Source organism: Apteryx mantelli, chromosome 2 (genome assembly GCF_036417845.1).
Source record: "Apteryx mantelli isolate bAptMan1 chromosome 2, bAptMan1.hap1, whole genome shotgun sequence".
Lineage (NCBI taxonomy): Eukaryota > Metazoa > Chordata > Aves > Apterygiformes > Apterygidae > Apteryx > Apteryx mantelli.
Genome location: NC_089979.1, coordinates 114818132 through 114835873, shown reverse-complemented (window position 1 = coordinate 114835873; position 17742 = coordinate 114818132). Strand labels below are relative to the sequence as shown.

At 39.9% G+C, this 17742-nt stretch overlaps 1 protein-coding gene across 1 annotated transcript in view; it reads left to right on the top strand.

The window, feature by feature from the left end:
* NPSR1 (neuropeptide S receptor 1) overlaps positions 1 to 11824 on the top strand; it is a 66662-nt gene extending 54838 nt beyond the window's left edge. The window contains exons 6-9 of the mRNA XM_013948120.2: positions 6981 to 7057; positions 9167 to 9256; positions 11422 to 11602; positions 11731 to 11824. Coding sequence (XP_013803574.2) covers positions 6981 to 7057; positions 9167 to 9256; positions 11422 to 11602; positions 11731 to 11824 — 442 coding nt within the window. The remainder of the gene's footprint in view (positions 1 to 6980; positions 7058 to 9166; positions 9257 to 11421; positions 11603 to 11730) is intronic.
* Positions 11825 to 17742: the final 5918 nt, after the last annotated feature.

Below are 17742 nucleotides of genomic sequence, written 5' to 3'. Positions count from 1 at the left end.
TGTGTTTCTGAGTTCAGTATACGCTAATACAAAAGCTGAAGTCAAACTCTTAACACGTCCTAAGTGGTGCTGGGCGCTGGGAGGAGGGAAGGGGTGGGGGGCGTGGAAGGATTTTTGTGCCCATTTGTCTCTAGATGTCAGTGATACTGTTTTCTTCAGAATAGAGAGGACTAAAACCACTTAAAAAGAGAATTACCATCAGGACCAAATCAGCAGAGACATTATGAACAACACATGCCATACAGTCTAGGAATAATCGGTGATTTTTTAAACTATGTCTTCAAGTTCTGAATTTCCAAGCATTTTTCAGTGTAGCCTCAAGGCACATCATCTATTCCTTTAAAATTGTTGGAAAATACTGGAGTTTAAAACTAATCCACCTAATCTGGCTGCAACATGTAAATACTCTGGTAGGCAGTTTGCACCTAAAGGATGTCTGGAACGGCTGCTAACATATGCAGGAACTCTGTTTCTCCTCAAAAGTGCTGTTCAGCTTAATTCTTTCAGATGCATAGTAAATTTGACTGCAAATGAGAAACTTTCAAAAGGTTGAGAGAGATACCAGATATGTTCTAGTTATGTGCTACTCTATTGAAAGGTTAACTATAAAAAGGAAATGTGTTATTTAGTAAATTAAGGAAGGTATTTTGTGGTTTCTGAGTTTAATAGCCTTTACCTGAAGATTCTATAAAAAATGCCATAACATAACAATGGAGACACGGTCAATAAACGTGCAACTGAAAATCAAGGAACAGTATCTAAGAAGCAGGGAATAAGACCAAACAAGTAGTCAAGACGCGTACAGCACTTACTGAGGAAGTAAAGCTTCACAATGCAGGCGGCACACAGAGAAAGAGTAAGACCTTTTCTATAATAATTCAGTTTTGTTTGCACAGCTACTTTATTTTCTCTTCCATAGCATTCTGACTTAACTGCACTGCAAGTACATGACACCATTTGGGACACCGTCTGGTGGAATTAATTCTAAATTAGTTCTACTGCCTGAATCTGCAGAAAGCCTGTTCACTCCACAGCAAAGTAGTTTACTGATGACAGCACATTTTCTGGTGCCATTCATCCAAAGCACATACAAGAGGGAAAATTTTACTGTTCAGGTGCTGAGCTTAACTCCATATTAAATATGCCACTTTGGCTGAGCAGTTTTCACTTGCTACAGTCCAGGTACCATCATCTTTTAAGCTTCTCTCATCCAGCCACTCACTCGTAGCAGAGCTGATTTCATGTGTTCCTGACACCGCATTCAGCTAATTCACAGGAACTTGGGTTATTCATAACACCCCAGCATATGAAATGAATTATTTAGTTGATAACCTTCACGCTCATTGTGAAAAGCCCTTCCACTTATGAGATAATCCCCCAGACGTAACGTGAGCAAACCCTCTAGATTCCACCAAAATGTGAACCATAAGAAAACAACAATCTGTCTCTCTCTCTCTCTTTTTTTTTTTTTTTTTTTTTTTTTACAAAAAGGCCATCAACAAACAAAACTATACCTGTCCTGAGAGACTTGTATTGTAGGAAGATCTGTTCCTACCCCGTCTTCACAACTGGGGTCTCAGCCATCATTTATTATGTGGTCTGTGGTTCTATGGCAAATGTTATGTCTGATTATAATAAGAAGAATGAACAAGACATGAATAATGAAAAGATAATGAAAGGCTCTGATTAAATTTTTAGTCCAAGTGTGTGGTTAGCTTTGAGAGCTGAGAAAAGGAGACAGTATTTGTTCTTTTTATGTAAAAGCTGCCCTCCTTCCTTAGTGTTGGTTAGGGCCAAATATCCTGCATCATCATCTTCCTTACAGCATTTAAAAATCTGGCCTGTTCTTCCCTCTTATTTAGGCTAAACTACCACTTATTCTGCAGTTCATATTGTCAACTACCAAAAAGATAAGAAAAATGAATTAGGCAATCTGCAGCAGTTTATTCTCTCCTATGTTTGGACAAGTGTCATCAACTATAACCAAAGCCATTTTCCTGCACTGAGAAATGCCAAGCAAATCTCAAAAAGATATCCGCGATAGCTAAATACCTCTGGGGCACTGCTGAACAGAGGTTAAATATGGGTCGAATAAAGATTACAGACTTCTCTCCTATAAATATTTGCACCTGGCTCTCCCAGGTCCTGTGATGGGGTGACAGGACAGTTACTGGGTTTCTGTTCTGTATCACTGCTCTATGCCAAACTATAATTATATTCTGTCATTTGGGTATCCAGAAATTTGGAGTCTATAAAGGTTTGGTTTTTTTAGCTGTTGCTCACCAATAATATATTTTTAGTATTTTAACCTGATAAATGCAATACATAGACATTTACCTAACACAATTCTAGATGCAAGTTAAAAAAATTGCAGCAGTATCTCTTGAAGTACCATGAAAAAAAGATCCATATACCATTCAAAATCAAAATTCCAAAGAAAACATTTGCTTTGGAGCAGAGGAAAAATAACTAGAAGGGAAAAAACATAATAAATTAAAAGAAAAGATATAGAATTCAAAACAAGTCACTTCAATGAGATAAAGAGTAGATGAAATAAATGGCAGTTGTCTGAATTAAATAATAAGAATAAAAACAACATTAATAACAATAACAAAGGTATTTTTTGAGTTTGATTCAACCAGTGCAAACATTTTTGCCTGCAATTTCCACTTAAAAATAAAAAAGCCTAGGTCTTGCACATATGTTCCAATATCTGCCTGTCTATTCATTCATCTATTACACAGGCCTACAGTCATTTGTCTGGATAAAGTTACACATGATTTTTGTCTCAGATAAATGATGCTCTAAATTAGCTACCATAAAACATAATACAGTTGCATGGCTTTATGCAAATAGAATACAAGCAAGCATAGCCAATGCTGGATGATAAACACAATTAGTAGGGAGCTTAAGTGTACTTTTTGGTGTTGTAAAGGCTCACTTTACTAGTAAATGTTGACACTGGATGGGATGCTATCATAATGCAATTAGTTAATGTAAAATTTAAAAAGTTTCTGTGTTTAAAGAGTGGGCAGATCAATAATTCTTATAATGGTTGTTAATAACAATACTTAGCTTAACCAGCAGACATTTTATTTTTCAAAAGAAGTGTGATCTAAAAATTAAAAAAAGAGTAGGAATACTCACAGTGGGATTTGTATGACTAAACATTAGTTAGTTAGTTATTTACAGTGACAAAGACTGCTGTAATTACTGATGGAGTCAAATTAACCAATGCCATTAACTAATAACATGCTACAATGAACAAGCATCTTAGTCCTTCAGAATCTGGATCAAGCTAAATTGCTTTTGGACATGCAGTGAATTTAATTTGCTGAGATACATCCACAATCTGAAACATATTCTTATATTTTTCTGCCACCACTACACATATGCATCTTCTCAGGGCCAGAAAAAATTGCTGTATTTTCAGATCAACAGCATGTCCTTTCTACCCTGTCGCCATCACAGCCTGAGCAGTTACTTCTCAAAAAGGCTTGGATTCTTTTTCCACCCAGATTTGACTACTTCATCTGAGCTCTTTCCTCCCTTTTTCTGTCCCTCAGCTGCAAACAATGGGCCATAACAATTCAGATATTATTTTAACATTATAGTATGTATTAAAATCTTTATGACCCCAACTCATGTTCATATAGCCCCCAAGAATTCCCAGTTAGGGTTTGAAGATGAGTGAACTAAACACATACAGAAACAAAGAAACCTGGTAAAATCTGGACTTAAGGAACTATACATCAAATCTCCCAGTGGTGACAAGAACTCATCCAGCAGCATGGCAAGTGGCACAAAGGCATATTTTGAAGTTCCATGTGTTGGAAAATGAGTTTTTTTACCATTATAGGCATGCCATGCATGTGTCTGTGGTGTGCTTTTACCTCTTGACAGTGAATACTAAGTAACTTGAAGTCAAAAGGAATAAAAACCCAAAGATTATGAGGGGACAGAACGATGTAGGCCCTTGCCAAACACACTCCTGTCCATCTGAATACCAACTCTTATCTGTCCATTTCTATTCTCTGTCCATCTGCCATTTCATTTTCCATCAAGCAGGAATTTCTTCCCACCCTTTAAGATGTTACCAACCACCACTTACCCCTCTATCCAGCTTTTAAAGGAAGAAAAGCATCTACAAGCACATTCTGCAAGAAATCTGCAAGAATTCCTCCCTAAATGTTTACTTTCTTGTCATGGCTTTGAAATACGTAAACAGATGCTTTCTATGATCTTAAACTTTGACTGATACATTTCTAGAAACTCCAGTTGTTTAGCTCTGTGCCACAATAGCTGGAGAAAAAAAAGATTAGGCACTGATAAGATCTGGAGTCCAGGAGAGATCAAGGTATCAAGGCACAATTATGGTTGGCAAAGCAGCCACTGAGAGTGTCCCCAGAGTGACAAGTGACTCCTCTTTCCTTGACACCCACCCTCAGCAGTGTCCACCACTGCTGGACTCCTCCCAGTAAGGACAGCTCCAAGTAGACCCAGCTGCTATAGAGAAAAGAAAGAGGAACAGAGGCAAAAACACCAAAACAAATCTATTATGTTGGCAACACTTTTGAAGTCCCTGGATTAAACCAGGAATTAACTTTGCCCTGGACTTCAGAAAATTAAGGATTCCAATGAAAAAGCATGTAATCTGATACATGAAATGGCACGTGTATTCCAGGGCCCACTGTCATACCCCTCTACTGGTGCACTAAAAAGAAAGCTGCTATAGCTGCATTTTGTGAAAGGCTTGCTCTTATCAAACTCTGCAGCCAAGAGGGCAGGATTTCTAGGGCCAGAAGGAAAGCAGGTGAGAAGCCTGACTTCATAGTTTAATCATTAGGGCATGTGGCTGGAAGTAGGAAGTCTGAGTATTTCATCCTTCTTCTCATTGCTGTGTATACGTTTCACATTGAACTGCCATTAGGTTAAAAAAAAAGGAGGGGGGCAAAAAAAAAAAAAAAAAGCTATAAAGAATGTCCAGGACCTCCTCTCGCTCATCATAGCATCACTTAACTACAGAGTTAGGCTCCTTTATCCTGGTGTTTGGGCAACTCTGGATGTGTCCAACAGGATCTAGATCAGAAAGGATATTGTTTTGACTGGAAATAAAAAGATCAGGCTAGAGATACCAGGATAGTGATAAAATACAAACAGGATTTATAGCAGCTGGGCAGAAATTTTCTTAACATTTTCTTGAGATAACAATTATCATTATAATACATTCTCATTCATTGGAACAATCAAAGGAGAAATGATGCATGAATTTTCAGCCATTGTTAGTACAAAGTACAAAGGAACTCTCAAGTGTACCAGCTGACAAATAAACAGGTTCTTGAAAAGCCAGAAGATAAAAGGAAAATGTTTAAGTCAGCTGGGAGCCACGCTGGACTTTTGAAGGGATTAAAAAGGGGAAGCTGGAGTCCGTGGCAGATGCGTGCAAAATCCTCCCAGGGCAAGTACGCTACAGCCTGACTACACAGCCCGGAGGTCACATTAAACGTCTGGCTGTCACCTGCCCGCCTGGAAAGCTGATGGCTCGAACTTCCACAGAAAGGAAACCCCCATCACACACAAATACTACCCTTGCAGATGTATCTAATAACTGAGAGTGCTGCAGGAAAGGCTCGTATATTAGTCTGAAAGCCCTCATAAGAATAATGTCTCTTATGATAATAAAAAAGCCATATGATAATACGACACCTCTTGGTCTCTATAAAACACCTAGAATTAGTCTCCAGAGCTGCCCCTTTTCACAGACTCACCACTAAGGCTTATAGCAATTAATGCTCAGGCTGCCCCAGGCCCAGCCAAACACCATGGTGTGCTGCAAACTGCACATGACAACTTCTGCTATGACACTAGGTTTTTATACCGGGAAAATGGGGCAACCCAAGTGCATTAGCTGAAATTTTTTAAAATTATTTTTATCTTTCTTACCTAAAAAGGAAATCACCATTATTACAAAGTATGTTTTTGCTTGGTGATTTTACCCGCACACTATCCAAACTTGCAGGAGGAAAGGGACACAGAACAAGGCCGGATTTTTTTTTTTTTTTTTTTTTTTTTTTTTAATATATAAGCTGCTAAAAGGGTAACATCTTCATCCAGGATGTGAGATCAAGCAGTTCTTCAGCTGAAAGGAATTTGTTTTACCCATTCTGTAGTAAATACATACAATTCCACAGTTCTTATCACCTAGGGAAAGGCCATAGCTATTCAAGGTTGCTGTGGACTAGAGCACTTTTCATCTTTCCCATTAAAAGCATATGTATATTCTCTTCAACTGTGGTGGATCTGGTTTTGCATCATTTAACTCTTCCCACCCACCTGCTACTTCTGAGCTCCTCAGTTTCACTCCCAGGACCTTGATCCTAAAAGTGAGCACTGCAGTACTTGCATCTTCTAATGGATCTTGTCCTTACCTCCTTCATCCAGGGTACAGATTTATTCTTTAGCCTTGAATTCACAAAGTAATCCCAGAACAGACCTTTGCACCCACCCACACCAGGCTTTCCAATGCCAGTGGCTGCCCCACTTGCATCCCCTATTTCAGGGCTACTTTCCCCCTTGCACCTCCCACAAAAAGCACGTAGGCCTGTGTGGGAATCGGGTGCCTCCTGGCTGGAGCCGGTAATCAGACAGATTTGGCCCCAGCTAGCTAGAAATTGCCAACAAACAATGCCTGTGAGATTGGGGCTGAATCATTTTATTTCCCTGTATCTCAGATTTGACATCCGTAAAGCCAGGGCAACAATAACAACTACCATCGTGAAAACACTTCAGGTTTGCTTGTGCAAAGTACTACAGGGGAGTCACGTTTTGTTTGTTATTGTTGTTGTCATCATTACTATGAAGTCCTGTCATCTCCATGAGCTCTATACAGATAGATATGTATATTCACAGAGCATGAATGTCTGGGATGTTAGGTGAGTTTTCTGTGCCTCATAATATCAATGATTCTTTCCCTACTGTAGCGTCATATACTCAATTGTGATTCAAAAGATCTGGATGAAGAGCAAAGCTCAGGCTGTCATTATATCCAGCTGTCCTGGTGAGTCTCAGCACACACGTGGTCTTCAGCCACGAGTCAAATCGGGACTGTCCCATCAAATCTGGGAATGGCTGAACATACAGTGTTGCATCGGGCCCCAGGTCTTACTACAATGGGAACAGGTTTTCTCTAACCGTTTATAGTTCTTTTCTACTGTGTTTACTTTCTCTCCTTTGACATTAAATCCCCTTTTGAAAAATGACAAAAAATATATGCAAGAAAAGAATTAAAAGGTAAAAATTCCTACTCTGCCTAGAACCTTTGCCCATTTCTAGAATCAAAATTTTTTCATAGATGTTTAGTAAGCATTTAGATAATTTGCTGTACTTTTACATGCCCTTGCAATTGTGGATTTTGATCAAGACAGCAAATTCCTGAATGCTAAAAAAAAACCCCATAAAATGAACCAAAATTTTCATCCCAAGATCATAAACTTGCTTGGACTGTTCTGAGCTGTTCTGAGCTAAAGGATCTGAACACAAACCACTAACAAATAAAGATCCTCACTTGACAACTCTCTTTCCTACCCTTACTCGCACAAAAAGGTCCTCTGAAATCACAAATTGGCAATACAGACAAATAGAGTCATAACAGTTTCTCAGATGAACCATATTAACTAACTTTGTCCCATGCTCCTAAACATTTGAAACTGCAAAGAACAGTACGGTTCCTTACACTAATGCATTTTACTGTAAGAGGACAGTGCACACAACGAGTTACTTCACCTAAGTGACGAGTGGTAACGCATCAAACTGTGGTGACTATGCGGCTGGTATCTGCCTTTAGTAGAATCATGCCTGTTACGAGAGGAAGCATCGTGACATGATGCTGCACCTCCTCAGGTATCCTTGCATCATAACCACGTTTCTGTCAATTATAATCTTGCAAAAATTTACTCCTCCTTTGAAATGCCTGAGCAGGACCAATTTCTAACCATCCTGCCTCAATGACACAATCAGTATCAAGTAGGCTTGAAAAAAATATCAGTCTTCTCACCCAAGTGGTATATTCTGCTCTGTGAGCCAACAAGTAATTTCCAGTAATACGAAGTATGGACTATTTTCAAGTTTCTGGATGGGGTGTTTCACTGACAAAAAGCCCACCTTAACTTTATTTATATTTTTTTCTCACGTATTACACAGCCTTAATGTGCTGTTTTTATAAGAGGTGCAAAAAATTACGTACACAGGGTTATTTCTGATTATATTCATCAAAATTCCAGTTCTAAATTGGGATTACAGGAGTTTAGAGATGTTTTGATAAATATGACCTGCTTGCATATTTACTATGGTGAACTTAATTATTCTAACACAGCAACATGAACAGAATATTGACATTAATAATGAAATCAAGCATATTATTACAATCATGCTAGTACTGTTATTCAAATACAGAACTTGATCCTCAGAGACATTAGCATGACTTCAAAGGAAATGAGATTGACCAGCCTTGGTGTGAGACAGAATAGCATTTTCTTCTCAATACAATACTCTCTTCATTTCTGAAAAGCTAGTCTTACACCATTTCTTATTTCATTACTGAGCCAACATGAAGAGTAAAATGCTCGACTGATTATCTAAAGCATCGAAAAGAGTAAAAGGTTAAAGGAATGGAGTATGGAGCTTTTAAAATCCTTCTAATTGAAATGCATTTAAAGTGAACAGGTAGTCTGTTTTGCCAGGTTATTTCTTATGTTTTCTTCATTACAGTTATTAGTTCCTTTCACAAAATATTCTTATAACACCACTGTGGTAGCATTTTGGTAGCTGTGATAGCCACATGGTTTTTAATGGACTAACTAACTGATATACTTGGGCACAGAAGCACTGTTTTTGCTGACTGTGCACTCAAGTGCTGAGGATCACAATGCCCCAACACCGCAGGAAGATTTGTTTTGCTTCCATTTCCACTTCTGATTTTGGATGGCTTGGGTTTGTGAGCGTCCAACATGAGAAGACTTGCAAGCACCTGCATTTCAGAAAGTGCTGAGCCCCTGACTGACACCCAGGAAGGACAAGCTACATGCCACTGTCCTAACTGTAGCGGCATGCACTGACAGATGCCTGCACCACCCCTGCTCTTTTACCAGCTGAACTGTTCTTTCCCCAGATGGCCAAGTCTCTGCTGGCTACACCAACCGTGGCTTCATATCCAGGGCGAAAGTGAACGCGATCAAGTACAGCATTGTAATTATTCTTGGTAAGTGAAAATCCCCACAGCTGGTAGCTACGGAGGATGCTGGAGGTAGGGAGCTAGTCTTCCTCAGCTCCCTCCATCATCAGTGGAGAGCGTAAAATGCAGGGAATGACTTGGAGAAGGCAGTTTATTTAGACCCCTGACTTGTCTTCTGACCTTGTCCCCCTCTCTCCGTTGACTGATAGGCTCCTAATTTAGGCATCTGACATACGCCTCAAAGGAAGTCATATGCACAGCCCGTCATATGCGTGTAAGAAAATAAAGGAGCAGGCATCACTAAAAAAAGGAACAAAGGAGGGGGTTGTCTCCTTGTAATCCAGGCTGCCAAAAGACTTTGCAACTGAGCTGCCTTTTAGGTTTAGAGAATATATATGGCATATTAGCAGCTGGGGCAGCGAAATGGAAAGGAAGGGGCGGAGGGAGATGCAGAGCAGTTGAATTTGATGCAGCTTGCCTAGGTGGGAACAAGGAGCTCTCCTTTTCCAAAGAGGCAGCAGATGACTCAGTGCAGGTGTCCTCTGTCTCCCAGGGAGATGACATTATCCTGATGGAATTAGGAGGTTGACATTATGTCTCAATAAATAAAGGCAGCGTCATGCAGGGATCGTGATTAGCTACCAGAGACAGGCAGGAAGGCAACTGAAGCAACTTACTCCCAAGGGCTGACAGCCATCGCCCACCATTAAAAAACAGATCAGTGATCATTCCTCTTTCCAATCTTGCACAAAATTTGGATTGATTGATTTTGTGATAATAGCTGCTAGAGAGGTGCTTAGTTCCCGGTTTAGCAGTATTGAGCCACCAGTGTGGTTCATGCTTCTCAAAAGACCAAGTACACATTTGCTGTGTCAGAACTTCTCTGCGCAGCAATCACAGAAAGTATGTCAGAAACAACTACTATTACCATGCCACCAGATGTCAAAAGCTCAGCCGGATGCTAAATACTTCAGAGACCCTTGAGCATATTAGGCACTCTGTATCTCTTGGCGTGTAAACAGATTACGGTACCTAACATTCTTAGATTTCTTTAAAGAAATTTAAAATTCTGCATGGTCAGTATGACGATCCTCACACTGACACTGCATATCGTTATTTTACAGGTCTGTGTACATAGACACAATCAGTCTGGTACTCTAGAAAACAGGAAGATAGTTTACCTCTTCCTTGCACATTCAGTGAGCACTCAGTTAACTGCCAACTAAGAAATGCTGTTTAATGTAACAAGAAACAAAACATCGGGTCACTCTGCTGTCTCGTTTGGATACCAGAGAGATCGCATGTTTGATTTCACAGATAACCGTGCATTGCAACTCCTGAACTTACAGGTTAGATGAGATGAACTTATAGCTCTCCATCTCAGAGTTTCTATGTAAATCTTGAATCAGCAGACTTTGTGAGAGGAGACAACACAGAAATTCATGAGGCACAGATTCATTCCCTATTTCTGCAAATACAGGTAAACCTGTGGCCTCTTCATATCTGCCACCTCCAAACAAAAGCAGGGTCTATGAACAAGGCAGTCCTCTTTTCCCTTCCCCAAATTCACTTCTCAAACTGCAGTACAGTAACTAGAGAGTCTTCCTGCATGCTCAGTTTATACACTGCCTGCAACCAGCATGCAAAGTCGCTTGTTGGTCGGCTGCAATTCTGGTAATTTGAAAGAGTGTCATTCCTTGCTCCTGGGTGCTTAAGAGCCTCTTCTTAATAGGCAGCTGTGATAGGCAGCACTGTCACAGAGCAGCATTTTGGTGGTGTGTACATTTAGGTTGGTGTTCACTCAGGGGACCATTAAAAGAGCTCTTTGCTATAACTGATGATGCTTTAACTGGCTACCTATTTACCCTTTATGAGCTGTGTAGTGCTCAAAAGTGCCTCAATATGTCTAGAGGGAGCACTTTAAACACTTAAAGAAGCACACATAATATATTTTATGGGCATTAAAATAAAAATAAAGACAAATAAAAAACATATTCTAATAACTATTCTCTTAAATAAGACCCTGAATAGGGAGAGATATTTCTTGTGTGAACAAATATGTATGTGTTGTGACCGTGTGTGTGTGTGTGTGTGTGTGTCTGTGTCTGTGTGTCTGTGAGATTACCTCCCTAAATTGCTATGCTATCTAACATCAAGCTTTTCCCATCTCTCTCTCTTTCTCTCTGTTGCAGCATTTGTTCTCTGTTGGAGCCCCTACTTTCTTTTTGATATTCTGGACAACTTCAACATACTTCCTGAGACCAAAGAACGCTTCTATGCATCTGTGATTATCCAGAATCTGCCGGCTTTAAACAGCGCCATCAATCCCCTCATATACTGCATCTTCAGCAACCGTCTCTGCCCTCCTTTTGAGTATTGCTCCTTTATTATCACTAAGAAGGTGGTGGTGGGGGGAAGACACATAGATACAGTTGCTAAACTTCACCAACTGATTACCTGTTTTTGCATGTCTTAATTCTGGCCTTTTTTATTTTCTTTAGGGAAAGAAGGACAAGAAGGCTAGAGGGAACTTTCAGAGACAGAAGTGATGCAGGGCAAGAGATGCAGGTCCTATCCAAACCAGAATACATCTAGCGCAGGCGATGTCCCCCAAAGTCACGCTGGGACCTGTGATGAGGAAAGTGGCGGTTCCTCCCAAGCTCGGCGCGCTGTGAGCATGGGTGCACATCATATGTGTACCAACAGAAAAAAGCAGCTGCCTCCTTCTCGATCTGCAGCATAAGTATTTTGAATGGTACCGCAGCTTCGGTGATTGCACACCTTCAGGGCCAAATTTTTCAGGGGTTTGCATGCATTGCTTTTGTGATGGCTCCTTTTGGCTCCCTGTTTTCAAACAAGCTGTAATATGCACATATGACAAATACCAATGTAAACAGAGCCTCATCAGAATCTTCTCTCTATTTTTAAGGAGTCTCTTGAAGCCATCTACTATACCGTGTGGCTCATATAACTGGTAAAGAGCATTTAAAAGTAATTACAGAGGGAGAGCCCTACTTAAAATGAAAACACTGGCACTTTTCCCATCGGTGCACACACAACCATCGCTCTATGATCTTGTCTTGTTTTCACACACCACCACCTACAATGTTGTACTCAGAGAAGAGGGGAATAAAGGGCTGGATTACTGCCTTCCACATCTCCCGGCCCCGCTTTTCAGCCCACGCCAGTCCTCCCAGCTCCACTGTCCATACAGGTGCTTCTCCTCCATCCCTTGCAGTAAGTCCCTATTACCTTACCTTGTTGCATCAGTGGCACTGTAGCTTCCCTGCAGCACTGCCATATGACACACCCAGGGAATTATTTTTCTCTAGGCTACTGTATGACCAAACTGTTTGCCAGCCCTTACCAAACCCTGCGGTGCTCAGATTCCCACGTGCTTCCGTGACTCCAGAGCACAAAGCCCCAAGCAACCTTTTGGGGATCCTGCGCTCATGCCGGTCAAGGTGAGCTGCCCACGCAGAGCACTTCAGCAAATCCCCGTCAACCTTGCCACCACGCAGCAGCATTGCCCTCACCCGGCTGCTGCTGGGTGACCCGGCCCGTGCCATTCCTGCCCTTCGCTTTAGTTTTTCCCTGTCATTTAGGACTCAGGTTTCAACCAGTCAATGTACTTTAAGAGCGCACACACACACACACACACACACACACACACACAGTTTGCATTTGCAGGATACCTTGCTCACTTGCATAGAGACTTAATTCCCTGCTTGACTGCGCAAACCACTAATGCTTTTTCCGTAACTGCTGCTGCCCCCTATACCTCCCAGGGGAATGAAAACTGCTGCTCTGGACAGCAATTGGTATTTTACTGTCTGGTGCCCTACATAAAAAGTCCATGCCACTTTAATCATGGTTACAAATGGCATACATCTTCAGAGAACCTAAGAGGCAGAGAAAGGCCTGGATGAAATTGTAAAATTCAGATTATTTTATGAGAAATTTATTTTTTAATGGTCCACTCTTGTATATTAATTCCTAGGGTCCACAGAGCACAGGCCATTGGGCAGAGAGCTTGGTGCCCCAACAAGCTGGGTACTTTCTTCCCTATGCTCTCAGGGGACCCTCCTGCCACAGTGCTTTCAAATTTAACGAGAAATGTGCTCACATAGGTTTAGCATGTGGGTAAATGATACTGATTTCAATGTTTACTTTACTGTAAGGCAAGTTGAAGTGTTTGCATGATAATACACTCTAACCAGCTGTACTACACCGTGCATTATAATAGATCTTCTGATATGTTATATCTTCTGCTTTATTCTCTCACTACAAGCTTTGCATTATTACATAAGCAGAATCTGTTTAAGCAGGGTTTTCTCTATTATTATTATTATTATTATTATTATCCTTTACAATGAGTTTGTTCCCTGCAAAACACGAACTGAATAAAATTTATTTAGTTATCTATATTACAATAATCTTTCTTCCTAAATAAGAGAGATATAAGATCATGGGGCTTTATATTCTCAAGAAAATTAGTAACGTTTCTCTTTCTATTATTAAAAAGTTCTGTTATATCTAAATTTTGGTACCAAATTAATTAAAACCATGAATCTATACCACCCTTTACAACAGCCACACTAGATATACTGTATGTAAGGACTAGATGACTTTTTTCCTTGTTGGCATCTTATCACTTTCCCAACAGTGGACTTCTTGATTTAAGCCTCGTAATGAGATAATATATGTATAAACTTTTTCACCAGATACAAATACATTGGCTGCCTACTTTTGAACAGCTAATGGAGTTCATCGGCTTAATACCTAAAAATCACATAATATTTTTGAGCAGCACTTTGGCAAACTTAACATGACCTCAACCTCACTAAAGCTCACTCATCATTTAGCTGGGTCAGCACGTGAATTATCCCATTTAAATTAAGCATATACATGATGACTGTAGCCTTAAATGAAATCCTTACCCATTTACTTTCAGAAAAACAGCCATTTTGTTTCAACCATTATTGTACTATGCATCATTTTCATGTTATTTACATTATTTTTCCTGTGGACCTGCTTGGGATGCTGCTCTTCATATGGGGATCTTTCAGTTTAAATGGTGCCACACCACTTGTGCCCAAATCCCTTCCAAGCAGTTAAATACACATTAATTTGCTTCATTTTCTTCTCCCGCCTTCTTACTGTGCAGGAGATGGATCTTGGCTAGGTTTTTATGTTCTCCAATATTTTTGTTGTATGCTAGGGTGCACTAAGTAAAGAAACCGAAACTAAGCTGAGTTTTGCCATTAGTCCAGAAAACAGTCTCACAGGAGAGGTAGTGAATGTCAATCTCAAGATCTGAATGCTGAGAGAGACTCTGAACGTAACAAAAAAAGGGCACCCAGGTAGCTGGCCTGTGACAGCCCCCAAAAAATAAGCTTCATGAGGAGGTCCGTTTTTCATCAGTTATAGCATTTCGAGGTGCATTTGTCCTTCCAACACTCCCACAGCCACCATAACTATTTGTATGCATGCCTGTTTGGACATAAAATCCTGTATGGTCATGCATTCCCAGGAAGCACGAGAAATCAGATACTCACCCCACAGAAAACAGGTAAGTGTTATAACTCCCAGCCACATCAAACAGCACATGTTTACGATACTTTTCAAAGTAATACGTTAATTCAAGAGAACAGAAGATGTGTGCTTTCTGTGACAGGTGCCAATAAAATCTGAATGGAAAAGCTATTTTAACTTGCTCTTGCACATTTTCGGATGTAATTAAAAATCCAGTTCTCTCAGTCAGATTTCCATCTGTTGCTAAAAGTGCAAAGGCTGTATTTTGTCTTTCATGCTGGTTTTGCCATTGAAATTTCTATTTCCATTTTTATTTTTTACTTTGAAAAAATTAATGAAAGACAATGAAATTAAATGCTCAAATCCCTGGGTGGGTATACTCTAGTAATTTTCTATAATATTCAGTATTGCAACCATGGAAGAATAACAAAGTAAAAGCCTATCTTGAGGCATTTTGCATCCTCCTGCACACTGCAGATCAAGAGCTTGGAGGTGCAGATATTATTGGTCAAGAAATACAGTAGCCAGTGCAGCTAACTGAGCAACACACAGTGCAGATTTCAGTGCTTCAAATGCATAAAGATGTGCGAATAGCCCAGGTTTCTATACTCATTTACTGGCTCAGCCATACATGCATCCCACAACCAGGGGCAGACTCTCATCTCTGAAAAAATTTATGCTGTTGGGACTGGACAGGGGAGGCAACATCTGTCCCAATCTCTGCATACACTGTGCTTTTAGTGGTGTTTTTCTTGGATGGTCCCCATGAAGACTGACTTTTCCCTTTGCTGCGTTGTCATTTAGCAGCATAGCATTCCATTTTAATATTTTAAAAATGGACTCTGCAGTACCTGTTGTTAAGTCGATGGAAAATTTTAATTTTTCTTGAACATGATACTTCTGGGAAGGAGTACGTGTACACAGGATACATAGCACTATAGCTACTCAATGCAATTTTGGAAGAAAAGGATGAGTTTCTGGAATAAAAGCGTTCTCTGCCTCCTAGGCTCCCTAGTTGTCTATGTCTCCACTTGATTTTTTTTTCCCCCAAAGATGTGTTCCACAGAAAAAAAATGTACTTTTTGGCATGATGCAGAATGGTTTGTCTTCCACTGAACAAAACTTCAACTTCTTACACATCTCTAGGTATTACAATCTTTGAATGAATGAGGGTCCCTGTTATACAAGCTATCTAGACATTTAAATGTGAATTCATTTCAATGGGAAACAGGCACATAAATGTCTTGACACAATATAGCTTCAGTGTATCAGCTATTGCAAGCATCAAACCCGTACTGATAGCAGGCTCTAAGAAGGCTGCATAAACAGGGGAAGCATAAGCGAGTCTAGTACTTATTTTAGTTCAAGCCCTGGCATTTGAATAAAAGAAAGCTTTAAGATTATTAAGATTTCTTATATTGTTTTCTTGACATTACAAGACCAAATAGGAAAAAACAGGCCTCTTCTGAGAGCATACGAACAAGTGACTTGAAAAAAAGAACATTTTCAAAGGGACTTTGGCAGAGAATTTCCTCAAGACATGAGAACTTTGGGATAATACCAATCTGAGATACCTAAGAAAAGCTTCTTGGCACTTCCATTGTTGGCAAGATGCTCCAAATTGTGAATCCTTTTAGAAAGTACTGCCTGTGCTGTTTGTACGGATGTGTTTCACACAAGAACTCAAAGAGCTCAACTCTGTGTGCCACTGCACCTTACCCATCCCAAGGACTGCAGGCAATCCTCAGAAACACTTGATGACTACAAAAGAAGGACATTACAGAAAGCAGAGCAAAACCGTACATGTACATCATTGGCACAGGCGCCTTTGCTCAAGCGAGGAATCATTCCACAGATAATGAACTACCAAAAAAGCTATCTGCCTCCATCTTCTAACCAAGAGACTGCTGCTTACAGGAGCACAGAACTTAGTTTATTTATCAGCCTTTTGAAACATGATTGATTTGGGGAGTAAATGCAATTTTTAGTGTAAGGTTAAATATGTTTCACTTTCTATAGCAAACTAATTTATTTTACATAGCATTAAATTTAGATAAGCGTTATAGCTGAATGGTTCATCAGATAATCTTTTGTCATGTTTGGATGGCAGCTCGTTCTGAGTACTCATAAAATATGGGGGTAGAGGGTTAAGCACACAAACACAGACATAAATTTACAAATAGACACTGTCGATTCCTTGTACTGAGCTGGTTAGAGTGGTACATAATTAGAAGCTTAACTGTTAATTTAGACTCAAGTGAGGCAAATTAAAATGGGCTAAAATTCAACAGATTTAATCAAGTCAGTAAAAATGAACACAGACTGAGGCATCACTTAGAAAGAACGGGATGATCTTCAGAACTGGAATAGCAGAAACGTGATGAAAGGTACCATACTGTGTGCTACTATTTAATTCCATCAATTACAAAAATTATGTTATAAATTGGGAGCTCATCAGTTGGAAATGTCTGAGGAGGAGAAAGACTTGAGTGTGTTCATGGGTCAGATGATACCTGGTTATTGACAGCACAGTGCAGCTGCAGGTGGTGGGGAGCTAATATGATCCCAACATGTATCTGGTAAAATATATATATATATCAGAAGAGCTAAGGCCATGTTAGTGTCATTGTGAATCCCTGTAGAGACCACTCTGTGCAATACAAGTGGGGGGAAAAAAAAAAAGAAAAAAAAAAAGATGGAACGGAACAGAACAACCTGAGAATTTGGCTTGTTGGGGTTAGTATAATGAAAGATGAAGAGAGCTATTATTGCTGACTATTAATACATCAAGAATGTCGACTGGGGGAAGGAGGGAGAGGAGAGACCTACTTAAAATAAATGATAGTTTTGCAACACCCTCCCCCACCCCCCAAGGAATAAACTTATCATGAATAAATTTGAATAATAAATTTATGAGACTTAGCGATCTTATTGCATGGGTCAGAAAAAAGCTTTTATGGGAATAAGAGAGCCCTTTT